The 27,998-nt window shown below is 46.5% G+C and overlaps 1 protein-coding gene across 3 annotated transcripts; it reads right to left on the reverse strand.

Moving 5' to 3' along the window:
• Positions 1 to 2,165: 2,165 nt before the first annotated feature.
• Positions 2,166 to 27,444, reverse strand: DAGLB (diacylglycerol lipase beta). 3 transcript variants are annotated; one of them, XM_017677064.3, is made up of 15 exons: positions 27,228 to 27,444; positions 25,750 to 25,901; positions 20,079 to 20,250; positions 18,843 to 19,101; positions 17,311 to 17,433; positions 16,466 to 16,593; positions 15,396 to 15,522; positions 13,604 to 13,687; positions 11,867 to 11,944; positions 8,875 to 8,955; positions 8,657 to 8,784; positions 4,589 to 4,657; positions 4,437 to 4,509; positions 3,253 to 3,503; positions 2,166 to 3,137 (listed from the first exon to the last, which is right to left on the reverse strand). In XM_017677064.3, exons 1-15 carry the CDS (start codon positions 27,320 to 27,322, stop codon positions 2,942 to 2,944), a joined length of 2,016 nt encoding a protein of 671 aa, XP_017532553.1. In that variant the 5' UTR covers positions 27,323 to 27,444; the 3' UTR covers positions 2,166 to 2,941. The 3 variants fall into 3 exon arrangements, with proteins under 3 accessions (XP_017532553.1, XP_017532555.1, XP_017532554.1); XM_017677066.3 differs by lacking the exon at positions 27,228 to 27,444 and adding an exon at positions 24,518 to 24,602; XM_017677065.3 differs by lacking the exon at positions 25,750 to 25,901 and having other exon boundaries at positions 27,228 to 27,439.
• Positions 27,445 to 27,998: the final 554 nt, after the last annotated feature.

Here is a 27,998-nt window from a genome sequence, read left to right on the forward strand (position 1 = left end):
TGGAGGCATTAGCCATTGGTGTGGGCTGGGGTGAGGATTGGTTTTGGGTCTGTGATCCTTGGTGATGGTCCCCACTGGGGCATGTGTGCATGTGCACGCACATGCATATTGGGCCAGAGATCTGGGCTGTAGATGCATGCAGGCTTGGGAGGGCAGAGGCTGACTGTATGACTTTAGAATCCTTTCTGGAGCCTGAAATTGTACTATAAACAGTTTGTGTAAGAATTAGTTTTCTAAGTATTTCTCTTAAGTGCTTTGAAGATGGATTAAAAGATAAAATACATGGTTTTGATGATCAAATGGTTCTAAAATTCTGTAAAAAGTCTTCCCCCTCATACCCTCCCCAGGGGCAACTACTGTTCTTTTAATTAATTTTTGATACTTGTCTCCACATACCTAAATCATGTTTTTTCTTAATAGATCACTGGTTTATTATAAAAGGATGTAACTCAGGAACAGGCAGATGAGAGACGCGTAGGGTGCTGTATGGGGAAGAGTGTGGAGCTCCGTGCCACCCTGCCCCCACTCCTGCCTCCCCCACTGTGTGCCTCTCCCAGATTGCCACGTGGTCATCAACCTGGAAGCTCTCCAAAGCCCCCAAACCCAAATCCTTTGGGGTACTTACAGGGGCTTTGTTATGCAGGAATGCTTGATTAAATCATGGGTCACTGATTTCAACCTCTACCCCACCCCCCAAGAGATCAGGCTAAATCGCCTGCTTTTATTGCTAGCTGGATTTTTCACGTTCAGCCTTTCCACACAGGAGCTCTCTACCCCGGCCCCCATGTTTGCGTTATTATGTAGATGCTCACTGCTAAGTCATGCTTCACAAGTTTGACTTTGCTGCATAACTTTGGGTTTCTTTTGGGATAATACCATATTTACTTCCTTTTCTGTGAACTTGCATCTGTTGTCTTAATCTTTCAAGATGTTTGGATGTATTATTTTCTTCAATTTTCATTTTCCTGAGGTCTCAGAATCCTCTTACCATTTCTCTTGTGTGTTGATCTTTGACTTCTTACATCCTGACTCTTAATTTACTTCCCAATCTTGAACACATTCTCCGATAGCTTCCTGAGGGGTGTCTGGGAAATGTGCTCCTGAGCCATTACATCTTTGAAAGTAACTTCATTCTACATGGATATCTCTTAGCTTGGTTTGAAATTGCAGGCTGGAAACGGCTTCCTGAGATTGTCAAAGGCAGGTCTCCCACGGTGTTTTCTGGGTCATTTCTGCTGTGTGGGATGGGATGTGCTTTTATTTCCAAGTCTTACGGGAATTTTCCTGACGTCTGTGCCCTGGGTTTATCTTCATCTCTCATGCTGTGTGCTTGGTGGGCTCTTCCCAGCTGAAAGCTCACTTTTTTTCTGTTTCCAGCTGCTCTTTTTCCTCTCATGCTCTAGTCAGCTGTGCCTTTTATTCCCTATGAACACTGCTGCTCAGCTTCCCAGCTCTGGTGTGGTTGGAGCATTTACCCACACTGCAGCTGGGCTTGTTTCAATCTCCTGCTTCCTTTGGTCCTTGTTCCTCTGGTGTCTGGTGATTCATGGCTCATGCTGAATGTTGAAGGCACAAAGGTGGGTCAGCCAAGGTATTGTTCAAAGTGAGCTTGCTTACCTTCCTGCTGCTAGGAATGTACAGCAGTTTGGAAATGGAACTTGAAGCAATTGGAGATCACTATGGTATTTCAGTTCAAATTTTAAAAATGGTCCTTTCAAGGTTTTCAAACTAAGGTGGGTGGCTGCCACAGCTGCCTGGGAGGCCCTGAGGGCAGTGTCAAGTGGTGAGATTCGGGAAGGCCCCAGGCTGAGTGGGAATTTAGGAATGCAGTTCCCAGGCCCTCAGCTGGGCTGCTGTCTAGCACCCCCTGAAGGGAGAGCCCGGTGGCTTCCAGCTTGCAGGTAACCTGCCTCACCGGGCTGGGCCTGTCACTGGCATCACTCTTGTATCTGCACAGGAAATCTGTGTGTGGACAGGGTTATTCCCCACTGTGCTTAGGGAAGGTTCCTTTACTTCCAGCCATCTGACTGTGCTAGTCTGTCCTTTAACACCCATCCTGGTGGGTTTATGCTTTTTACAGAAATCCCTTTACTGTCATTTTATGGCTTGTGGTGGTGGTGGTGTGAAATCAGATACCTGTGCAATTCTCAGTCTTTAGCCAAAGCTCTAAGAAAATGAAAGACTTTATTTTGTTGTTTGCAGGAGACAGGAAAAAAGTTTAAAACATGATCACTCTAAATCACCCAGTAAAATAGACCTTCCTGGAAACATCCAGTAGAAAAGCATGTCACTGCATAGATACTAATGAGGTGTCTGTTTTACTTTCTTTGAATCTACTGGCTGACTGCCATGAGCCAGAATTTCCATGAGCATTCATTAACTGGCTGCTGGTGATGAGACAGCTGGGCCATGGAAACAAGGAGCGGAGTGCTGGGGCTGGAGGTGACCAGGAGCAGAGTCTCCACTCATTCCCCACCCTGCTTTTGTCTTGATTCCTAATCAGAGCTCAGGGCTGTCCCATACGCCACCAGGGAGAAAAGCCCAGTCTATGCCCTCACAACAGTAGTGTGATCATGTTACCAGGAGAATCCAGTTGCAAAGTACACACACCAGTCTGCCAAGTTCAGACTTTAAAACAGTGGTAAAGAGAAGACGCTGTCTCTGAAAAGGTGTCCTGAAGGGTGGGAGTCTACAGATCCACTAGGGCCTTAAACCTGGCCCTTTGGGTTCCCACCCTCTCCTGGGGTGGAAGCAGCAGGCCAACAAGAAGGGGCTTCCTGAAGCTTCCCACGTGCCCATTCTGCCCCAGCACCCCGTGCTCTCCTGATACTGCTCGTGCTGAGAGTGTCACCCAAGGTTCAGGCATCTGGGAGGCGCAGACACTCAGCTGAAGAGCAGCAGTGCAAGTCCATTGTCCTGGAGTGGCATCCAGTAGCCCTGGTCACACCGCATCCATAGCAGAGCCTCGAGCTGGACAGGAGGTGCACGCAGCCCTGTCAGACACCACACTGTCCAAGGCTCTCATCAGGATGTCAGGCATGTGGTCCGTTAGCATCTTGGGGCCAATGAGTATTTTGCTGAACTCTGACTCATGTGACCACTTGGCACTGTACTGAGTAGCAGAGCAGTGGCAAAACCTGTACAAGGGAGACAGCAAAGCTTGGCTGTGAGCGGAGCCTCTGCATGTCCCTCCACAGGTGGAGAGAGGACCGAGCTGCGTCAGCTCCCCACCCCCCACCCAGCCACACTCACCTCCCTGAAGGGCCCTCCTCTTGCAGGTGGATGATCCTGCCTGGAGGGTAGAGCGGGGGGTACTTGGTAGGGGACTCCAGCGGGGAGTCGCTGGAGAAGCTGTAGGCCAGGGACCCGTGCGCCAGCAGGCTCTGCTCCGCAAGGAGGGGCTGTGTCAGGTCTCCCTGGTTGCCCCCTTCCAGTTCAGTTGGAAAGTTGTCAGGGTTCCCTCCGAACAGCTCATACCAGCACCCGTGCAGCAAGATCTTGTACTGAGGGTGACCCAGGAAGGTGTCATGATGGCTTCGTGGTGAGGCTTTCACCACAGAGGCGGCCTCGCCCAGAGCTGCTGCTCAGAAAAATGCCTGGCTGTTTTGTTTTTTAAATCATGGGCCTTTGGGAGTGAGGTCAGTGGCCCAGTAGATGTGTCACTTGGGCTAAAGAAGCTGTCACAGCTGAAGCAGTATTTTAAAATGAAATCATGTAGATTTTAAAGGAAAATTGACCCTTAATTCTTTTTAGACAGTTCTGCCAATCAGTTTTACTCTTCCCTTAAAAGACATGAGTTTTTTAAAAAATTGAGGGGTGGGGGTTGTGGTCAATAAGGAGAAAGTTTATTTTAAATTTTTAGTTTTTTTTCTGATGAGCAACAAAAACAAAACCAAGGTTAAAAATGAAAGATTATCTCTACTGTTATCTAAATTAAAAACATTTTGTATGTTTTTGGTCAACATTTATATATATGTATCTTGGCACCTTCCCCTTCTTGAATTTTATTTCTAAGAATTTTTAAGCTTTAAAAAAACAAACTTAAGTGACTGTGTAATGTTCCATAGGGTAGATACACCAGTACCTCTAAAACTCTTTATCTGGTAGCCTTATTTCTAAGCTTTGGGAACAGAGACATCAGAATACTGTTGGTCCCAACACAGAGCTGAGAACTCTGACAGGAAGCAGTCACTTGGCCAGAACGCAGATGGTTCTGTTAACACACTTTCTAGTGGTGGCATTTCATGGGCTTGATTTAGTCATTTGCTTCCTTGGGTGTCATCTCTAGGACACAAGACAAAGGTCTGTATAGAGGATGGCGGGAAGAACTCGGAGCAACGTGATCAAGTGTGCTGGGCTAAGGGGTGCAGTGCCACACGCAGCCTGGTGGGGAGGCCCAAACCCCTGTGCCTCTCTTACCCAGGAGCCCCACCTACCTTGGGCTTGTTACAGTGAGCAATCACTCGCAGGATTCTCCTCTTTAAATCTTCTAGGTTGGTCACACTTAACCTGTTTTTAGCAAAAGATGAGGTTGTGGCTCAGTCTTTTCAGCTACCGTGACCCCAGATGAGACATCCAGCAGACTCACCTGGGAATCACATCCTTGCCCAGGACGAGTGACACAATGAAGTTCTTAGAGTATTCGTGAAGGGATTTGCTGAAATTGAAGAAAAACTAGTGTAAAGTTTTATGGCTATTGCCCACGGAAGGGCTCAAGGTCAGTGAAGAGGTCAGTTTTCATAGACTTCAACTCTGTTTTCTATATTCTAAAGGGGAAGAGAAAACAAAGTATAGTTAGAGCAGCTCACTGGGTAGATGCTAGGAAAGCTAGACCACAGACCAAAAGAGATGATCAACAGCTAAAACTTCAAACCAGAGTGAGACAGCAGGTGGAGCACATCTCTGCATCCTCTGACCCAGCAGCTGGCTCCCCTCCACCCTGGAACCTAACCAGAACGCACTGGCGGCTCCTCCTATGTGTGAGAGCAGAAGCTGTGTTCACCTTCACCAACTACGGCAGAGCCGAGACCTCTGCAGCTTTAAGGGACTGAGGTTATCTGTGACCTTGTGGGTGACACCTCAGGATACGCTATTCTGATAAACACAAGAAGCAGAGCAGCATGTCCAGTGTGCTGCCTTTCATCTAAGGAGGGGAGGAATGAACACATACAACCCGCTTTTACGTACTTACCTATGTATGAGAATAACGAAAAAAAAAATGGCTACCACTGGGGTGAGAAAGGACACTGTTGAGGAAACAAGGATAGAATGATTTCTCTGCTTGTACCTCGCTTTTAGTTGTCTTTGGAATGGTGTCATTTTTATATAACTATAAAATAATTAAAGTAACAAGCAATCCCTAAAACCAAAAAGCCAAATACAACAAATGAATCTAATAATGTATTAACCAAACAGAAGAATTACTCCAAGTTATTAAAAACAGCAGCACCCCCCTAGCAGGAATATAACCCTGTGGTAGTGAGCACCCTAGGAACCCAGCTCACAGTCTCAATATCATTTCCCACTCAAAGAAACCAATACTCCCAGGAGGAAAGGTTGATTCCAGATATGGACCAGGGCAAAAAGTGTGAGAATACTGTATGGTGCCAGAGAGCAGCAAACTTAGCCAACAGAGTATGTGTCAGGATGAAAAGGACGAGAGCCCTAGTTTGAAGGGACTCTGCTGGCCAAGGTGCGGGCAGTGTGGACACCCAAATCACAACTGCAGTGCGCTGAAATACAGATCAAAAGAACGAACACCTCTAGAGACTACCAGACCACAAACTGGTTACTCTGAGCGCTGCTAGATAAAGGGAAAGATTCAAGCATTTATGCATCTTTCCTGCTTTTCTTGTGTGAACTACACCTCAGAGCAACCAAGTACTCACAAAATTCTTGGATAATTTTTGGCTAGTAAATGTAGGAGGAATGGCAGAAATAAAATGTCAACATTCTTACAACCTCTAATATCTATATATTGATCACTAGCTGCTCACATCACAGGGAGAAACAAGCAGATGTGTGCCTCCCAATGTGATCCAACAGGAAATTTATACCATTACCACTATGTTACTGTAACAAATCTACCCGGAATCTGATCAACTCTCTAGATATAATTACCATTTTATAGGACATACAAAGAGCCAGTGGAACAGAGGAACATGTTGAATGACACTTGTATACAATAGGGGAAATTCAAAATATGGATTCTCCAGAACAAATTAGCTGGTATCAAAAATAAAGAAGGGAAGAGAAAATCTATATATTAAAAGAGTTACAAGACAATCATATTCAATGTGAGAAACTTGCTTGGAATTTAATCATCTGTAAAACATTTATGAGATAATTGGGAGGGAGAATGTAATCAAGGAATTACTAATTGAGTGCCTTTGAGAAATATATTAGGGTGTTTACAGATGAAATGGTACGTCTCAGATTTACTTCAGACTAATCCAGTTATGGGGCTCTGTGGGAAGTAGGGTGGGCCTATGAAATGAAATCAGTCATGTTAATAAGTTATTGAAGCTGATTAAATGGGGGTTCATTATACTATACTATTTTTGAATTTTTTATTTGGTATGGAAATTCCATAATAAAACAATAGTTTTAACAGACCATAATAAGCAGCTGAAGGAGAATCAACGAACTAGAAAACAGCTGTGAAGAAAACACCCAGAACGTAGCACACAGAAACCCACAAGATACAAAGGAGGTCAGAGAAAGCAGGTTTAATACACGTCTAATTGGAGCCCCCAAAAATGAGAGAGAGCATAGGGAATATGTGAATGACAATGACTAGGATTTTGTAGATTAAGGAATCTAACAAATTTAAGTAAGATATATTAAAAAGGAGACCAATATTCCATGCTTATGGATTACAAGAATTAATAGTTAAAATGGCCATACTACCCCAACCAGTCAGCAGATGAGTGCAATCCCTGCCAACATTCTTAAAGCATTTCTCACAGAAATAGAGCAATCCTAAAATTTGCATGGAACCACAAAAGACCTCAAATAGCCAAGTCAGTCTGGAGAAAGAACAAAGCTGGAGGCATCTCCCTCATGTCAAACTACACTACAAAGCTGTAGTTTAATATTAAACAGTATGGTACTGACACAAAAAATGACCCACAGACCAGTGGAACAGAATAGCCCAGAAATGAACCCCTGCCTATATGGGCAATTAATCTATGACAAAGGAGGCGAGAATATACAATGGAGAAAAGATGGTCTCTTTAATAAGTGGTGTTGGGAAAATTGGACAGCTACATTCAAAGGAATGAAACTGAACCACTCTCTCATCACACACAAAACCAAAATAGATGAAAGACTTAAATTTAAGACCTGAAACCATAAAACTAGAAGAAAAAGGGATTAAGACACTGGTCTTGGTGATGATTTTTTGGATTTAACACCAAAAGTAAAGGCAACAAATGTGAAAATTAATAAATGGGACAAATTCAACTAAAAAGCTTCAGCACAACAAAAGAAACCAACAAAATGAGAAGGCCATCTACTGAATGGAAGAAAATATTTGCAAATCTTATATCTGATAAAGGGGTTAATATCTAAAATATATAAAAAATATATACAATTCAATAGCACAAAAAAATCCAGTTAAAAAATGGCAGAGGACTTTAATATTTTCTCAAAGAAGACATACAAATGTCAACAGACATGAAAGGACGCTCCACATTGCTAATCATTGGAAATGCAAACCCAAACCACAATGACAAACCACCTCACACCTGTTAGAATGGCTATTAGCAGAAAGAAAACGTGTTGGTGAGGCTATGGAGAATGGGCACCCTTTTGCACTACTGGTGAGAATGTAAACTGATGCAGCCACTGGAAAACGGTATGGAAGTTTCTCAAAAAATTAAAAATGGAAATACCACATGATCTAGCAATTCCATTTAATAGGTATTTTTTTTGAGGAAAACACTAACGTGAAAAGATAACTGCACTCCCATGTTGCCTGCAGCATTAACTACATGAGCTGAGACATGGAAATGATCTGTGTCCACCAGCAGACAAATGGATAAAGAAAATGTGCAGATATATACATCTTTTGTGACAACATGGATGGACCTTGAAGGCATCATGTTAAGTGAAATGAGTTGGACAGAAAGGCAAATATGGTATGATCTCATGTGGAATCTAAAAAATAACAAAAACCAAAAACCAACTTCACAGATACACTGAACAGACTGGTGATTGTCAGAGGTGGAGGTTTGGGGTTGGTGAAATGGGTCAAAAGGTAAAAACTTCCAATTATAAAATAAGTCATGGGGATGTAATGAACAGTGTGGTGATTTTGGTTAATACCATGTAAGAGTAAATTTTAAAAGTTCTCATTACAAATTCTCATAACTATGGTGACTAGACTTACTGTGGTGATTGCAGTATACACAAATACTGAATCTTGTACACCTGAAACTAATGATCTATGCCAATTATACCTCACTTTAAAAAAATGAATCAGCATTATCTCATAGGAAATCAAAGCTATATATAGCCAGACCTATGAAAAACCAAATAGTGCTTTGAGACAAACTTCTCCTGAGGATGAGAAATTATAATTACAAATAAAAGGCCAGTCTCGACCATATGACTTATACATAGCACACTGTTACCCATGTGAAAATAGGCATACCTCAGCAGCCCCCTGGGTGGGGAGAAGGCGTAACACCTGACTTGTGGGTAAGAGTTTCTGAGCATGATAGCCAGCAGGGCTGCAGCGCCTGCCCCCAGGCTGTGCCCCACAATGACAAGCCGGTATTCCTAGGAGACAAATGCAGAAGGAGTAAAGGTTAAAACACCCAAACAGCTGATGACAGAGAAAATTAAAGAAAATAAAAACTAAAATCTCACAGGAGCAATGCTGAATGCTTGGCTCAAAATCCCATCGTTGATGAGTCGTTGGTAAATGTATCTGGCGGCTTGAGAAATCCCCTAAAAATGCAAAGGAAGGGGCTATTGATCATACATTTTATCACAACAGATGACAGGATTACACTGTGTACACTTATTTGTGACTCCGTCCCAATAGGAGACAAGCCCCTCGGACCAGTGGCCTCATCTGCTGCGCACTGTGTACTCCTGGCACCTGTGGAGAGCTCAGCACCAAGGTGTGCAGTTACTACTTCCACAAATGAATGGGTGACATGAGGAACATGTTTTCACGTCAACAGATATTTCTATGGCTTTTTCTGTAACTACACAGTATTTTGCTGCATGGACATACCAAAATTTACTTCAGCCAAACCCCTTAGTTGGGTCTGGTTTAGATTATAAATGACTGATCTTTAAAAATGATGCTGAAACATAAAGTCCTGAATCAGTGATACTAACATTCACTGTTCCTGCCAAGGCAAAACTACAACCATCAGAAGTGAGTTCTAGGAAGGTCACATTTTGGTTTAATTTCAAAAAATAAATAAAATGTAAAATTTCCTAACAAATACAGCTGTCCTGTGAAACAGGCTTCTTGAAAATTAAGCAGTTCCAGCAGAGGAGAAACACCCCTGCTGATCAAATCGTTTCTGGAGTGCTTCCTCCAATGACCATGTAAGGCAGGCCTGGCCCTGTCCTTGAGCACCTTTTCTGGCGAGAGGAGGAACTGTGTAAGACGGGAGGCTGTTCTGATCACGTCTAAAGCTACTGCAAGTTCCTGTTCCACAGAGCCATCGTTCTGTGAGTAGAATGCTGAGCCTGGCCTCATGTAAGAGTTGCTGAAAGGTGGCTTCAGGGGTTGAACACTGTGTGTGTTATCTGAGCACTTCCTGACAGACCACCAGATTCCCTTTACTGCTCTGCAACTCTGCAGTGCAGTTAACTTCCTTCAGCATTTATTAAGCACCTACAACGTGCCCCATATGGGCAGAGCCAAACAGAACTTGGACTATGACTACAACCAGTGCTGGTTGTGAGCCTCCCTGGCATGGGTTACATGGCAAAACCATTTTCAGCCACAGGGCTTTGAATCCCAGTTACTGTGGACAGTGTCAGAGCAGAAACCAGGCACAGCCGAAGCCAAGAGCAGAAACCAGTTCACGCCTTGATGCCTCGAGCAGCTGTCTTCCCAGCCTGAGGTGTCCCAGCCTAAGGCCACTCAGAACCGTTACCTGTGGCAAATCTCTGGAGCACCACAACCAGGCCTGCCAGCCTCAAGGTACTTTGTGGTTGGCCAGTTGATGTGTCTCTATACTATTAAAAATTTTTTTCTTCACACATGCCCAATAATAGACTGGACTCTTCTGTGAATTGAGGTGCAAAAAGACAGCTAAGGGTCAAAGGAGAAACATTCCCATTCTTGGGCCTGTCAGGCTGCTGACAGGAGGCCGATCAAAATCCTCCCTTCAGCTCCTTCCTGAGAACTGTCCAGGCAGGACACTATGGTTCTACCATCACCGGCAGCTACACTGGCGGTAAGAAATATTTTAATTAAAAATGATTACTGGTTAAAAAGAAAACACCCAGTGTGTAACAACAGCAAGCCCACTGCCCTCCACCGGATGCATCTCCCCAGAGCAGCTGCTGGGACCCTGGGGAGGGAGGGAGTCACTCGCTTTCCCTCACAAGTTCAAATGTTGCTCTGCAACCTCATTAGTCATCAGGAGATGCAAATCAAAACCATGGGGAGATCCTACTTCACACTCACTAGGGTGGCTGTAATTAAAAAACACAAAGTGTTGATGGTGTAGAGAAATGGGAGACCTCATGGTGTGGGTGGAAGGTGAAAATGAAGAAAATGGCTCAGCTGTGCTGGAAAACAGCAGTGGTGGCTCCTCAAAAAGGAAAACAGAAGGTAACCATCAGACTCAGCAATCCCACCTGTGGGTATCAGCCCTGAAAGATTCAAAAGCAGAACTCAGACAGTTGTCTGCATTCACAGTAGCATGAATCACAATGGCCAAAATGACGTGACCCACATGTCCATCAATGGATGGATGTATAAACCAAAGGTGGTTACTCAGGCAGTGGAACACCACTTGCTATAAAAAGGACATGTCACCTGCTACAACATCATGAATCCTGAAGACGTCATGCTGAGTGAAACAAGCCACTAAGGACAGACACTGTGTAATTCCACTTCTGTGAGGTCCATAGAATAAGCAACTTCACAGAAACAATAGGATGGTGGTCACCAGGGGCCAGGGAGTTATTAAGAGGGACAGAGTCTGTGTCTGGGATAATGAAGTTTTGGGTATAGACAGTGGTGATGGGTACACAGCATTCTAAATGTATTTAAAACCACCAACTTACAAATGGTTAAATGATAATTATGGTCTGTGTGTTTAAAACTACTAAAAAAAGACTAGAACACACCACCTCTGCTCTGGGCAAGCCATTTTCTGTTCCTCATGCACCAGCCTTCGGCCCCAGCACAGTAAGAGTGGAACAGGAACCAGCACCACCGCATCCAGAGGAAGTCTGGAGGGACACGCAGGAAGTGCCAAAGGCCTGCATCGCTGGCTGGGTCAGGGCGGGGCGCGGCTAGTCTGCATCGGACTCTGCTCCGGGTTGCACTAAACCTTTTCTTTTCCACGGATTGCTACTTAAGGGGAAGAAGAGTGCTTGACAGGTTTCAGATGCCACTGACACTCCACTAAAGGTGTGGCTCTGGCAAGTCACCTGTGATTGTTCCAAACCTGCTGCTTTCCCTTAAAAAATAAAACCACCTCACAGGGTTGTCATGAGAAGTTGTGCTGTGAGAATAAGAAGCGCTTATGTTGCACAGCACCCGGCTGCAGCAGCTATTTGTCCTACAGTTATGCATTAATGGAAGAAATTTGGAGTTGGAAAAACTCTGACCCCTCTCATCTTGATGGAACGTTCCAAGCCACAACCCCGGGGCGTCTACCTTGTGTGCCGAACAGTCCTGCACCTCACACTCTAAGCTGAGGGTCTCGCTCTCTGCTGACAGGTCCGTAAGGATGTCCTGGAAATGGCATAGGGAGAAGAGGCCGTCAGTTGGGATAGGCTGGATGCTGGCTGAGGGGCAGCAAGGACACACGGTCTCCCAAGGGACCCTTGGCACAGCCAGCTCTGGTCAGGCTTGAACGTGGGGAGGGGACCAGGACATACCTAAGACACGCCCCCTGCATTCCTCCACCACACACATCTTCTAAGTGCCTGCAAAGTGGTTGCGCAAGGGTTTTGAACAAAGCATGGGTCCTGCCTGTGCTGTCAGTAGCTCACTGGAACCTAAGGGAGGTGAGGGGGTGAGCAATGCAGGGCAGGGGAGGCTTCCTGGAGGAGGTACACCTAAGCCAGAGCCTGGAGGAAAAGCTTGATTTCAGGAAGCAGAGGAGAAAGGCAGGCGTCCTCACCGAGGGAGCAGGAGGTCCCAGGCAGGGCACTTGGGTGCAGGAAGCAGGCACAAGCTCGTGCACAGGCACTCAACTCAGTGCACTGAGGGGTCACGGGCTGAGCCCCAGAGGCAATGTGTCTGCAGAACCTGCTGTGGGAGAGGCTCCATAGGGATGCTCTCTGTGGAGCTGCAAGGTGGCTGATGCACTGCCGGGGTGGGAACCACTAGCACAGTGAGGGCAGGGAAGGGTGGGCTGTGGGGCCAGGGTGCCAACGGAGCTGTGGCAGGATACATGAATTCTGTATGAAGAGCAGAAGGACACCTCTGGGAAGGAGTGGAGAGACCTGACCCACATTCCAGAAAGAGGGCTGTGGACAGCAGGCCAGGCTGAGAAGGTAAGAGACTGCAGACAGGGACGGAGGTAGGAAACTCTCTCACTGGCCCAAGAAGGAGATGGCCAGAGGGGTTAGGGCCCCCATGCATCAGGCCAGGCAGTATGTGAGGAGAAAAGCCAGGAACGACCTCACACTTCCACCAGTGGGCACCATGGGGACACTGCATAACTAGAAATGGGCCCAGAGGGCCTAGAAGGTGCAGGTGTGGGTCCTGACCCACAGCAGAGCTGCTAGCTCTGCCCCACAGAACCAGTCAGAAAGAGCAGAACAGGTCAAGGGTGAGCTCTGGGGTTTCATGACATTTTCTGGGTCAGCAGAGAAGAACCAGGACCTGAGACTGAGGAACGGCCAAGAGGGGTCTAAAAGTCCAACACAGACAGAGAGGGCAAGCTGCCCAGGTCTCCAGGGACAGAGACAGAGGGCGTAAGCACAGGAGAGGCACCCCTGGGTTGGGACAGCTAAGTAGCAGTTCTTGGAGGCATCTGGAGAAGAGTGGCCACTCAGGAACAGGCAGAGGAAGCCCCATGGGAGGCCGCCTGGGCCGCTGTGTCGGAACAGGACCAACAACAGTGGAGTGACTGCTGATAGTGTCACGTGGCTCGCTCTCTCTGGCTTTGGGTGCAGAAAACTGGAGGGGAGGGTCACCTGGTTGGGGCCTGGCCAGGCACATCAGGGGAATCAGCTGGGACCCCTCTAGGAGCTCCTGGAGGGGGAGCCCAGGCCTGCGGGAGCCCATGTTTCTGACATTTCTGTTGAAAGGAAATGGCCTCATCTGTTTTTTCAAAAGAATTTCACAACCCTGATTTGCTTCCTCATTGCCAGCGCTGGGCTCTCCACCGCAGGCCCCCAGCTCAGACCCCTCACTCCAGGCATGACCAGCCAGGCTTCTTACATGGAGAGACATGGTTCCTCTCACAGCCACCACCACGGATTCCTTCCTGTGATCCAGGGCCACCAGGAAGGGGAGCTCATAGACCTGAGGGTGAGAGGGGCAGGAGTGAGGCCTAAGGAAGGGCAGAGGTCAGCCAGTGAAAGTCTCTGACTACTGCAGCTCACGACCATGGCCGCGGAAAGAGCACCTGACCTCTCTTCCACTCCTCGCGGCCAAACTCGGGGTGATGACCTGGGTGCTGTGAATGGTAGGTGTCATTCATAGGGACCAGGGCCCGTTTTCCTTTACAGCCTCTCTGAGCCCGTCACGCCTACTGCTCTGCTGCACAGCACAGGCCCAGCCTGATCACTGGGGAGCCAATGGATATGCCCAGTTCTGTGGCAGCTCTGGGTGAAGACCCCAGGTGCTGTTCCCTGAGACTCCTCCGGCCACCACCCTGCCGCCCTCGGTGGCAGGGCCAGGTCCCAACTCTAAGTGCAGGCGGGGGAAGCACCTGGGGCCCTGACAGCCCCCACTTTCATCTAGAAGCAGCCACAGGTCAAGGAGTAATTCCAGGCTTCTGCCTCAGAACTGGAGTCCTGATAAAGCAGAGAGGTTCTGGTGTCATTAGACCCCGCTCAGCCCCCTTACTGCCATGTGGTCTCCAGTTCTCTTTGTCTGTTTCCTCCTCTTAAAGGACACAATGGACCCACCCCTTCTGGCTGGTGTGTGCATCGAGGCCACGCCTGGCCTGCATAAGGTGGTGTCACAGAAGCAATACGGTGCTGGCTGCTGTTCGTGGTGAACTGTTACAGATTTGTAGCGGGCCAGAAAGAAAAAGCCTGCCAGCTCATTTCCCTGGCATCCTGAGGGGAGGACCTTTATCATGATAACACTGTGTGGTGCCCCTTGGAAGAGCTCATAGGACGGTCACCAACCCTCTGAAAAATGACCTTCTTCCAACTCTGTTCTTTCTGCCACTGCCACTCAGGGAAAGGGCAGTGCAAGGCTCTAGGCCACAGGCACACCACACTCCCCAGGGATATGAAGACAACACCCTGCCTGCTCACATCCCCAACATTGGGACTTAACTGGGATGTGACCTGGGCATCAGATTGCTGTGTCAACTCTCCAGGTGATTCTAGGTTTGGGATCCACTGGGCTGGAGAGCAGGACTAGAGGACCCGAAGTCCTCTGCACACTAGGATCACCTGGGGGCTTCTGAGCTGGGGTCCCATTGCTAGAGTTTCTGCTTAACCGACACAGAGTGTGGCCTGGGCTTCAGTAGGTCTAAAAGCTTCCCAGGAGATTCAATCAGCAGCAAAACCAAGAACTGAACTATCCCAGCAGATCTGAGCTTCCAGCGTGTTCGAGACCCACCTGGAGGGCCACAATCAACGCCAGAACCAGACAGCAGGGGCCAGGTAGAGCCACCCTCCCCAGGGTCCCTGCACCTCCAAAGTACGAGACCTCCTGCACTGTACAATCGTGGGGTAGCTCAGACCCAGAAACAGGAGTACTTCATCCAGAAACCCCTGCAGGATTAGTATTGAATGCAACTCATTATTCTTCAATACGAGGTAGGCTTATGTGAAAAACAGAGCAGTATCTCTGATGGAGACTTTTGCTCCATCTTATATTAAACCTGTGTGGGCTCTAAGGGGGCTTGGGACCCCCTGAAATCATATGCAAACTTTGGGGGTGACTGTGTGTGTCTATGCACATTTTTTTCAGGCAATAATTTATAACTTCCATCAGAATGTCAAAGGATTCCAGGACCCCACAGGAGCTGAGAACCACTGTTGTACTCCACCTTGTCATGAAAGCTTATGTGAAGGAAGTCCCTGTAGTGCAGTCCTGTCGTGTGCAGGATGGAGCCGAAGTGACAGTCGAGCTGATCACCACCGACCAAATCATATTCTGTTGTCCTGCTTCTGCAACTATAAAGGGGGCAAAGGTGTTACCACTGACTTGAATCACTTACCAAGGAGTATCAGCCCCCATAGTCCCTCCTCCCAGCCAGCGCGAGGGCCAGGGTTTATGACTTTCAGGACTCAGTCTGGCTAACACAGTGGCCTTTAAAAGTTAAGTATGTTTCTATACACACTTCTTACTAGAGTTTTGGCTCTCTGAGTCATGTTAATGCTTTATACAATCAAAAAATAAATCAGCCAAGAAGGGAGAGATCTTAAACTCACCAGTAATGGGACAGACTGGCATCACGTGTCTCCTGATAAAATGAACTATGGACACAATGCTCCTCATGGAGCATTCCTGCCAAAAGTATGTGACTGGAACCTAATTATGAAGAGACCACCTGACAAGAGCAAACGGACAGCCATTCTACCAAACATCTGGATCGTCCTTTCCAAAGTCTCAGTATCATGAGAGACAGAAAATGACTAAGGAGCAGTTCCAAACAGGAGACTAAGGAGATGTGACAAGCACATGGGACGCATGATCCTGTGTGGGAGGACAAATTGCTAGAAAGGATACTACCAGGACAACTGGGAAAATCTGAATACAAGTCATAAATCAGCCAACGATCAATAATTGATTTCCTGGATTTCTGTAATTATACTGCAGTTACATAAAAGAATGCCCTTGTTCTTAGGGAGTACAGCTGAAGGAATGAGAGCTAAGGAGCCTCTGAAGGCTCAAGGCACTCTCTGTGTACACAGTGACACAGCACGTGCGATGAAAATGAGTCACAGCTGGTGACTCCAGACATCTGACAGGTCTCACTGCAGCTCCTGCAGTTTTTGAAATATTTCAAAATAGGTTTTTTTTGGAGGGAAATATGGTTATTTTAGGAAATAAAGTACAGATGTTATCGTAGTGGTACCCAGAGGAAGATGGAGACCTCAGCCCAGGCCAGCCTACCAGTCACCACCAATCTTGCACAGCCCCGTAAGCGGGTTTCTATAAATGTAGAGAGGCCACCCATAGGCAGCTGCTGCAAACTGCATAAAGTGGTGGCAGTTTTCCAGTTCTGCATCCAAACCAGCTTCCTGCAAGAGAAGAGACAGAAATTTCTGTTTAGGGGAACCGGTATGAAGAGGTCAGCACACTAAGACCGTTAACCTGCACACAAATTCCCAATTCTCCCCTTTCTCTCCTCACCTAAAAGACCTCTTAGAGGACTTCCACAGGGAAAGTTGGTCCTTAAACACAGACCCCTCATTTTACAGAAATGTAGCAAGGACATATTTCTGCAAACATCCCTAATGACTCTGCTGACCCCTGGGGAAATGAGCAAGGGACGCCAGCAGATTTCCATGCCACAGCAATCAAACGAGTTAAGAACTAAGTGCTTGAATGAGGTGCAGAGAAGTACATACATCTATGCGCAATTTTTTCTTTCAAAACTATAAAAATCTGTGGCAGGAAGACTATTAACAAGCAAAGCTGAACTGCCCCTGCTCCCCAGGCCCAGAGGAGAAAGTGAACATGCCAGGTTCCCCCAGAAGGGATTTTTGATAGGTAGACTCCAACAGCCTATTTCCTAAAGAGAATGCTTTAAAAAACAGCGATGGTGGACTGGTCAGGAGCAGGCTCCTTCTGCCTCAACTCCAGGTGGTGAGGAGATGCCTCACCTGACAGGTGACAAACCACAACTCGTGGGAGCCACAGATCAGACTCCAAGCCAAGGGCTCCTGAAACTGCTACTGACTTACAAAAAGGTAAACATGTCAAAACTGTACAACTCAACAGAAACATGGGCTCACCTGGGAGGGCTCCGGGGAGTGGCTGATCACCTCATCAGGCTCCCAGTTGTTTCCGACATTGTCCTGTTGCTGGTGGAGAAGGGCGAGGCCTGCCGCGATGTCACTGGGCACCAGGTCTGTGTCCTGGGTGGGAGACCACAGTGCTCGTCATAAAACCCTGCCCAAGCTCCTGAAAACTCAGTATCTAAGTGTACACATGCAGTTAGATGAGGAAGGAGCTCCCAGAAGTACTGTCCTCTCAGGACTCCTTCTGCACATGAGCTTAACACTCCTACTATCCTGCCCTCAGACAAATCCACCAGAGGACATAAACATTTTTTTATCTCTATTCTCAAATTTCACTTTAAGTGGGCTTAGCTATCTTTAATCTACACATCTTTTGTAAAATGGGTGAGTAAATGGGTAAATTTGCCATCTTTGTAGTAATGGCCCGCTTAGTCTCACTGCTCAAGATGCCAGGAAGGCTTTGCTGCAAGAGTCCGCAGTTGAGCTCTATGACTCACTGGGTATAGCAAGCCTCAAAAAGGCCCTCAGATGAGGAAAACACGTGAGTCTTGGAGCCTGGCCTCACCCTCCTCCTTCAGGAAGGATGGGGGCAGGCAGGAATCCTTGGCCACCTCTAGGCACTTTGGCCCCTCAGCAGGGACCAGGTACTGGACACCTGGCTGCTAAGCCAGCAGTTCTACCTAGGATGCAGGTTAAGACACCCTCAAAGAACAGCCAGAGTCACTTCCTCCTCCTTCCAACCCTCTGAAAACCAGATTGAAGCACTCCTTTAAAATTATTCAGGGGCACACTGTGTAACCTCCACATGGAAGCTGTGGCTCCAGCCTGGTGTCAGGCTGTGGGACTGGCCCCAGACAGCACAGGTCAGACACCACAGAGAGGTGAGACAGAGACCAGCAGGTGTACAGGATGCCAGGAGAATGCCTCCCCTTACTCGGTCTCAGAGCTGAACACAATCACAACTCATCAGAGAACATTATATGAGAGGACACACACTGGAAAGAAAAACAAGTATTTCCAAATCACTAAATAAATTGCTCTAGAATGATGACACCTTTCTGCATTGCAGTAACATATGCAGACTTCCTTCAGAAGCAGAATCATCAATCACTCCCACCATGCTATAAAGCAGTAAGAAATCTGATACTACCTCAGGTGCAGGAGGCTGTCTACACCTGGTACCTGCTGGATGGGAGACATACAAGAAGACAACTGGCAAATCATTCCTGGAATGTACACTTGCCACAATCAATTCTTTAGAAACTAGTGAAAAATCCTGACAGTGCAACGAGCAGGTGTGAGCACCTGGAAGCACAGACCAGACAGTGTCTGCAGAAGCAGGGCAATGCTCCCTTGAGTAACATCTCAGGGAGCACCTCCCCAACTCTGTCACACCCACAGGCCACAAATTCTCAAGAGCTATTTCATGTGAACAGGTGGACTGGCTCAAAACACAGAGTACTCATCTTAACAGAAGCATTTATTTTGAGAGGAGAAAGAGAGGAAAGCAGGCCCCTTCGGCTTACTGAGAAGTAGGTTGAGAAAAGCTCTGCCGTACTCGAAAAAGCAACTCGAGTATGATCGTCTCTCCCGATGCAGCAGCACAGGACCTTGATTCGGGTTTCCCACACACTTGTAGCTGCTGTCTTAAGGCCATTAAGGAACTGGCTCGACTCATGACTATCCAGGTGACTGGGACCAGCAGAGGAATATGGAGCCATTTTCCCCCCCAGTGGGTCAAAGACAATGATAATGGTGACCACAGTGGAGGCGATGATAATCCAGCTGCAAACAGAGAGGAAAAGGCCTGGTGACCGTGGGTCCTACATCCTGACGCAGGCACCAGAGGCTCCCTCCTTTGGGTTCAGGTTTTGCACCTGTACAACTGTGGCTCTAGTTACCAAGCAGGATACGGACCTTCAAGGACCTGGCTGAGGTGAGCAATTTGTTTCTTCTAGAAGGTTCCTGATGAGCCCATGGTTAACCCATGCCCCACAAAGATAAGAGCCCTAAAAGTAGAGACCACCAAGTGAAAAGCTGTGGTGGGCAGAGCTGCCACCTAGGCATGGAAGTAGTTGGCACCTGATCTCCATAGTCACTCACCACGACCCTGGCCCTTACTCCTCAGAGCCTCAGGGTTCTTCTCAGTAAAACCAAAATTATTTTGCCGAATTGTGGGACACTCCAATAGGTCTTTCATTCCTGGGTTTAAGTATCTCTTGGTCCACAATGCAAGGCCCATGGGCTCCTGAGCAGGGGCACAGGGGAAGAGCCTCTGGGAAGGGGCTCTGCTGTCCCTGGTGGTGAGAAGCAGGTAAGGCAGCACCTCCATTTCCTTGTTTAAACCACAAGGGGAAGTAACTAGATGCCTTAGATCCTTAGCCTGGAAAATGCAAAAGCCTCAGTCTAGGGTAGATCCTTCCGGAATTCCTGACACTGCATTTCTTTCCATCTCACCTTTAGTTTTTGCCCTTGGTTTGGTCTTTGGGTTTTCTTCCTTCTTTTCAAGGAAGGGAAGGAATGCAGGGAAATGAGAACCAGTAAGGCAGAAAATTACATTGCTAAGTGCATAATGGAAGATGAGTTAACTTCTCATATATAAATGCTGTCTTTAAATTTTTTTGATTCACACAAAAAAATTTCAATTTCTAACTATTTTAAGAAGGCTTCATGACATTGGGCTATCTGTAGTTACTCAGAAGGGTTTGTTTACTTACATCTCAAATGCATTTAAGAAACTAAAAGAAGACAGAAGACCTCACCTGACAGTGACAGTCACAATGATGCCATTTACAACTGTCCTGTCGCACTCAACACCATCTGATATCCAAATGGCCCCCAGGGAAGCCCAGACCATCTCTGGCAGGAAGAGTGCCAGGCGGATGTAAAGCAGCTTAGACATAGATTTCCGTGGTCCAGGATTACAGATGGTTCCTGAAATACAGAAATAGTCAAACTGGTTACTTGCTTCTTCAGAGATGAAAAGCTTCTTTCCTATAAACATAGAGCTATGAGAGCATAAACTGGTACTGTGTGCACACCCACCATCTGCTCCTTTCTACTTGTAAATGGTAATCAATGACTAAGTCTGAGAGCAAGTCGACCAGGTGAGAGATTGGAAACATGACAAAGAGCCTCAGATTCACTTCCTAGACTTACCAGGGTTTAACAACACTTCGGGTTCTAACTAGGTGTCCACATAGTCATTACCTAAATTAGGGTATTTCTGAGGGTCAGGGGAGGCGCTATTAACAATTATGCTGGGACAACTGGCAAAAAAGAGAGCTGTCCTGACAAACGGAGACACAGGGTTCCCCAAGTTCTAACAGCCAGGAAAACAACCTCTGACATCTATTCAAGCCTGTAACATTCCAGACACCATCCATAACACCTACAACCCATTCTTGTTTAATTCTCATGAAGACTGTGAGATAGTCACCATCCCATTTTACAAATGAGTAAACTGAGGCTCAGAGAGCTTACTATTTTCTAAAATACAACCCAGGCCTGCATGACCCCGGCTCTCTGTCTCACTAATGTCCCCAGAAGTAAACAATTCTGATGTGCAACACTTGAAGAAGCCTAACATTTAGACACTGTTTTTACGGTATTTGTTAAACAAATCCAAGTACCAACAGAAGCCTGAGTACTTTAATTCTCATGTAAAACCAACTCTCTCCTTGTGGGAAAAAGCTGTCATAAAGACAAACTCAAGCAAAATGCCACTTTGCTAAAGCGAAAACAAGGACTGAAAAATCTAAGATCTGAAGAATGATTTGGTAGGGAAATAGATTTTAAATTCCAAAAATTACATACACTAGAACAGCTTACTTCAAGTCACACTGAAACTACCAGATGCACTACCAGGCTTGCTTGCTTTTTGGCACCAACAAAATACTGTAAGAAAACTGAAACAGCTCTGGGCACGAACAGTGAGGCAGGCATGTAAGAAATCAGCGCGGTAGTTGGAGCTTGTTGCTGCCTAACAAGAGCGGACCGTCTAGAAGCAGGAGGCAGCATCTGCCTGCACACACTGCTTCCTGGAGGGTAGGACTCAAAAAGGGGTTACCTCAACACCACCCACAGAACGTGCCCGCAACTCCGTCGCACATACTGCACCAAAGAAATAAACATGTGAATAAGGAAGCAGGAAATGGAGTTCCGACTAAGTTCCAGAAAGGAAACAAGATACTGAAGATATCACCTTTATGTATTTAGGCCTGCCTATTAAAAACATTCCCATTTTATTTAGGTATTTATTTTCTCCTCAAGATGGAGAGTTGCTGGTGTGGACCTGACTGATGTGGACACTCACAGTTAACGGCCCTGCCCAATACGTAATGCCCTTAACAGTCTCGGTGAAGTAACCTGCTTGTCCTTCATCAGACACAGCCATTTATGCAATAGCAAGAGGAGGAAGGCCTATGTCGCATCACCTCTGGATGCAACGCCTGGAGCCACTGCAGTCATCTCTGGCAGACGGGCAATGAGGTCCTGATATCCAGAGCAGGAGACACAAGCTCATGTCTTACAATCAAAACCAAACACTGTGAGTGGCAGACCCTGGGTGTAGAGGGTGTTCTCAAAATGTGGTAGGCCTGAGGCTGGACCCTCCCCAATTAAACCTATGCAGTAAGAACAGGCTTTCATCAGCAGATTCTCAAATCAAAACCAGAAACTACAGCCATATCAAGATTCTTCCCAACTAAGCTACTCTAGTGACAAAAAAAAAAAAAAAAAGACAGGTAAATACCTAAGCATCAGGCTTCTGGAAAACATGACTGAATTCCATTTGTTCCAAATGTGCCCTCTACAACTTGTGGGGTTTCTTTTAGAGAAGTCTGTCAATCAAAGCTAAACACACACTGTCTGCGGCTCAGCAAGGCAGGCTCACTATTGAGATGACCCATGAAACAAAGGGGTAATGGGGGTCATTCACATACCAAGGCTAAAATGTACCAATGTGTTAAAGTATTTTTAAAAATGGCTAAAATTTACAATTTGTAAACAACTCATTGATTTTGTGCATGGAAGGCATGCAAAGGGCAAAAGGTTCAAGTAGTTTAAGTAGGAATAAAGTAAATACTAAGCCCTCCTCCCACCTCTGACCTGGTCTTTCAGTTACCTTCCTAGAAGTAAACCAGCAACTTGTACAGCCTCCCAGAGTCTGCATGTAAACAAAGCAGGTAAAATTTATACCCTTCAGAAAAAACAGCAAACTGCATATCATGTCCTGCACCTCAGTACATTGGAATTCATTCTTCATCTGTTCATGAAGCATTTCTCATTCTCTTCAACAGAGGCACAGTAAACCATCATTCAAATGAACTACCTTTACCTAACAAGTGGCCTACTGACAGGCACTGAGTTTGTTCCAATCTTTCATATCCACAAACAACACACAAGTATTTCTACAAGTACCAACAGATGTGAAAATACTGGTACAGACGCAGCCAAATTAGGCTTCCACGACATTCAACGAATCTTATGTTCCCACCAACAGAACGACTCAATGCAGCCTCACCAGCTCAGTGTATTATCCAGGTGAATTTTTCTCACTGTAAGAAAATTCTTACTGAATATTTTTTATATGTGTAAGTCCCTTATTATATATTATATTTATAGTACATATTTTACTGTTCATGATCTTTGCCCAATTTTCTGACTATTGATCTTTTCCTTACGTATCACAAAAGCCCTTAAGGAGATTGGCTTGAAGCCTCATGTGTTTAATATTTTTTCCAATTTGCCTTGTTTCTTTTCTTTGCTTCATGGTATTTTTCACTGAAATTTACATACTAGTTTTAAAAAGGCATGCAATGTTAATTATGTGTAACAAATTGGTAATTAAACTAACATGATTTTCAATCGGCAATTAAACTAACACTATTTTCACTTCCACCTGTGCCATCTCTAGTCACAGAAAAGAAAATACAACTCAAACTGGTTTAAAAACAGGAAGGGCCACTAGTGATCTCAGGGACGGGCTGTGAGGGGCCAGGCCAGCTTCTCACGGCTCTGCCCTCCTCTGCATGTCAGCTCATCCTGGGCTGTGAATGGAGCAACAGCAGGAACCTTCCAGGAGGAATACACATGTTGCTTCTGAATCTTTCCTCAAGGAGCAAGGAAGGACTTCCCCACAACTTCCAGCAAATTCCTCCAATGTCACTGGCTCCAGTTAGGTCACATGCCTATTCCTGAACCAATCACTGACACGAGGATCACTCCTGACCTGGGCAGAGGGCGAGCTTCTCTGGCACATGCACACTGCATGTGAGGGATCGGGGGATATCCTCAATCAAACCAAGTTCCGTTTGGAGAGGGCTGCTGGATAGGCAATGCCCCCTAGCACTCCAGCCAGCCAGCAGACATTCCCTGAGCTCTGACCAGGAGTGCGGGGAGCGGGCAGGGGGCTGAAGTGTTGTGTGAGTCCTAGGGGATGCCTGAGTACAGTCCATCCAACACAGTGGTGTGAACGTGCCCTGAAACCACCAAAACTACCCAAAGAAAAACATTTTAGGGAAAAATCTTACATTTACTGCTTCAGATCTGAACTTACTATCACAGATGTAAACTTGGTTTACTAACCAGAATATGACTTGAACAGAAAAGGCAAATAAATTAGAGATTCTGTATCTGAAATGACACCAATCAAATACATTATTTTTCAGAAATTCTGATTTCATTGAAAAACTTCCTGGCACTAGAGCCCCACTGTGCATGTTCAGCTCCTTCCTTTCTTTCTGCACCCAGTGCCAATGAAACCCAGCCTTGGGGACCAACACAGACCACAGAACTGGGGCCTCCTCTGACCCAGATCCCTTGCATTCACATTTGCAGAGACATAGTAAAACACAGTGCTGTAACTACAGGAAGCGGGCGCAATCCATTTGGCAATCCAAACCCCTACAGTTCTTTTATGATGAAACACCTTGCCACTGTCTGTTACTCTCTGTGAACTACCACTTGTAAGTTTCAGTCTACTGTTCCAACTGTCAAGATCTTAATTTTGTCACCATTCTATCAGTTACTTCCTCCAGTTTTATCATCATCTAATCTGTATGGACACCACCTACACCCCGATTTAAACAATAATAAAACACTGAAATACGCTGGAGAGTGGTATGCCATACAGCCCTGCCTTTGACTGTTGAGTTTTTACTTACTAATACATTTCTTTATTAGTCAACAGAACGCTCACCTCATTCTCTGTACCAGAGCAACCAAACGGGGGAGGTTTCTAACATTTTCAGAGACATTTCAGCTCGGTGACTATCTGCAGAAATCTTAACATGTAGGAAAAAACTATCATTAAGAACAGATGTAACTCTCACAACTCATTAATAAAAGGACAAACAACCCAATTTAAAGTTAAACAAATGATCAGAGTAGACATTTCTCCAAAAATGATATATAAATGGCCAATAAGCATATGAAAGAATGCTGGATATCACTAATCATCAAAGAAATGCAAATCACAATAAGAAACCATTCTGGATTAGCATGTATAGTGTTGGGGGGGGTACGGGGACGGCTGTACGACACAGAGAAGACAGGTGGTGATTATACAGCATCTTGCTACACTGATGGACAGTGACTGTAGTGGGGTGTGTAGGGGGGGACTTGGTGGGGGGGAGCCTGGTAAACATAGTGTTCTTCATGTAATTTTGGATTAATGATAGCAAAAAAAAAAAAGAAACCATTCTGCATCTGCTAGGATGACTATGATCAAAAAGTCAGATAATAGCAAGTGTTGGTGAGGATGTGGAGAAACTGGAACTCTTGCTGGTGGGAAAGAAAAAAGTACAGATGCTTGGAAAACAGTCTGGCAGTTCCTCAGAAGGTTGAACATAGTGTTTCCATGGGATCTGGCAATTCCACCCCTAGGTACACATCGAAGAAAAATGAAAACATACATCTACACAAAAACATGCATGCAAATAAATGCTCACAGCAGCACTGCCAAAAAGTGGAAATAACTCAAAAGCCCACCAATAGATAAATGGATAAGTAAAACGTAGCCTAGCCACTCAATGTAGTATTACTCAGCCATAAAAAGGAATGAAGTACCATACACACTACAACATGGAAGAACCTTGAAAACATACACTGAGTTTAAGACAGACCAAAGGGCCACATAGTGGTTGATTCCACCTGTATGATGTTCAGAACAGGCAAATCTATACAGAGAAAGTAGATTAGTGGATGCCTCGGTCTGAGGGAATTGGGTAGAAATGAGGAATGATCATTAATGTGCACAGGGCTTCTTTTCGGGATGATGAAAATGTTCCAAAATTGTGGCGATGATTGAACAATATACTAACAATCACTGAAGTGTACACTTTAAATGGGTGAGCTGTCTGGTAGGTAAATCCTATCTCAGTAAAGCTATGAATAAAGAATAGGTGTTAAATGGAAAAGGCTACCCTTTACCTTTCATGCTGACACACACAATGGCTGACACCGTACATATAACGACTGCCAGGAGAACAAGGAGAACGATCAAGTAACTGCTGAGCAGAGCCCCACCAGCACAGTACAGCTTCCCTCTGTGCATGAGGTACAAAGTCAGAATGCCAATCCACCTGCCGAGAAATAAGGAGGGTTCTAAATGGAGTCTGAGGAGCTTCTCTGTAAAATCTGACACAAAGAAATAAAAGGAGTTAAAATTTTCCAAAACAAAGTGAGGTTCACTTGGAAATATAAATTTCATTAATAAAAGATCTAAGTCAACTAAAGAGTATGACCTTCTTTTTCTTTTTTAATGGGTTTTATACTTCCTATAGTTACACAATTGTTCTTATTCTATGCCTGCTCTAATACATGAGGGGCATTTAAAGCCATAAGCAAGCATGTAATGTTAGCAGCTGGAAAGCAGCCCCATGATGACTCATAAATACACAAGTGGTAAACCAGCAAACGATATGCTTGCTAAATTATTAACAGAATTTTTACTTCTGTGGATTAACAAGAAATTGATACACATTCTAATCGATGCATGTAATATAAAAACAAGGGCAGGAAGCAGGTTATGCAAAGACGGTCTGTGGTGAACCCTAATAAACTTGAAAGGATTCATAAATTTATTTCGTAATTCCGGGTAGAACAATGAAAGCACCAATGTTCAGTAATGGCGACCCACCCATCATAGAGGTATTTCAGCAGAGAGCAGAGTGCCATTAGGCAAGAAGGCAGTATTAAGGAGTCAAGCCCAGACGTAGAAGTGGACTAGGTAACTTTTTATGCTTTTGTCAGTTTTGTGCTATGACTCTGTGTCTAGAAATAATTATGGGTAATTATCTCAGAAAAACGTGGCTCTGAAACTATGAAACCACTGAGAAGCAGTTCATAACATTTCGTGGTTTATATATTCCCTTCCCCTCAAGAATCTACTTTTTTATAACAGTGCTCAGACCCTCTGGGAACAGACTTCAGGCACAACCAATTCCACTCCCCACTGATTCCACGCTTATATGACGAGAGCGTATATACCAAGCATGTCCGCTTCTCAGGGAATGCGGCCACAACCGGCTCAAGAATGGCACCAGAGGGCATAATTCCCCACGGTACGTTTGGCAGATGCACGATGCCGTGCTCCACGCAGGGCGCCGCTCTGGCACCATGGAGACTCCAAGGCCATGGCTCTAGAGCGGCACCGACGTGCTGGCGCCTCAGGGCCTGTGCTCGGCGCCGCTTGCAGTGGGTGCCGCGCGCTGCACCACGGAGGTCCAAGCCCACCGCTCCGGGCCTCGGCGTGCCATCTGAAAAACTGGGGAAGCGACAGCACCCGCTTCCACGGGGATGGTGGGCACCACATGGCGCGCCGTCACCTGGCAGCACTGTCCCCGCTCTGGTCCGGCGCACCCCGCTCCCTCCTCGACCCGGCCGCCCTCAGAGCCCGCCGCTCTCACCACAGCACTCGCAGGAACAGCTCGAAGAACCCCGGGAAGACCAAGTCATCGCTGGCGATGGCCCAGCGACGGCCGAAGAGCACCATCCCTGGCATGGCGAAGGCCCGCTGCCCGGTCTCGGGCCGCCGCGCCGTGCGACCGCCGCCGCCGCCGCCGCCGCTCTCTGTCCCGTACCCCTCCACACCTCCCGGCTCAGACGCCAAAGTAACGGCGATTCCGCGCAGGCGCACGTCGTGTGTGTGTGTGGGGGGGGGGGGGGAGAGCCCGGCGCACGCGTACTGAGTCCCACGCAGGCGCCTGCGGGACTCTGCGACTGCGCAGATGCGCTGACCCTGAAGACACTGGTCAGATTTACGACGCGTCTGCGCGTGTGAAGTGGGTTCTGCTGATACTCTCATTTTATTGATAAGGACTCGTCGGGCCCGTTAAGGTTTAGGCAGCCCAGAGACTCATGGCTGTTACTGACGTATCTGGGGCTTATGGGACTCCAAGCCTGTGACTTGGTCACAGATGGTTAGGAGTGCCGCATTAGAACGCTTCTCGAGTTCAAGGTCAGAAACCACCCGGCAGTGTGGTTTGGGGGCCTGGGGAATGGCCTCATCTGCCCTCCCAACCCGCGAGCAGGCAGCCCCTCGCTCATTACCTTAGCTTCTGAGCGCTTCTCAGCTCCTCCACTGTCCTCCACCGTGGTCCAAGCCTCGTGCCTTCACCTCGTGCCTGGCCCGGTCTCCGCACTGTTCTTCATCACGCTGCCCTGCCCCCATACAGTGC

Source organism: Manis javanica, chromosome 10 (assembly GCF_040802235.1).
Source record: "Manis javanica isolate MJ-LG chromosome 10, MJ_LKY, whole genome shotgun sequence".
NCBI classification, from domain to species: domain Eukaryota; kingdom Metazoa; phylum Chordata; class Mammalia; order Pholidota; family Manidae; genus Manis; species Manis javanica.

Excerpts from the sequence above, each read along its gene's own strand:
- DAGLB (XM_017677064.3), bottom strand. The coding sequence starts at position 27,322 with ATGCCAGGGATGGTGCTCTTCGGCCGTCGCTGGGCCATCGCCAGCGAT. Across the intron at positions 20,251-25,749 it reads TGTGTGTGTCAGCATGAAAG|GAACCATCTGTAATCCTGGA; the intron begins GTAAAGGGTAGC and ends TCTGTATTTCAG. Across the intron at positions 3,138-3,252 it reads GAGGAGGGCCCTTCAGGGAG|GTTTTGCCACTGCTCTGCTA; the intron begins GTGAGTGTGGCT and ends TCCCTTGTACAG.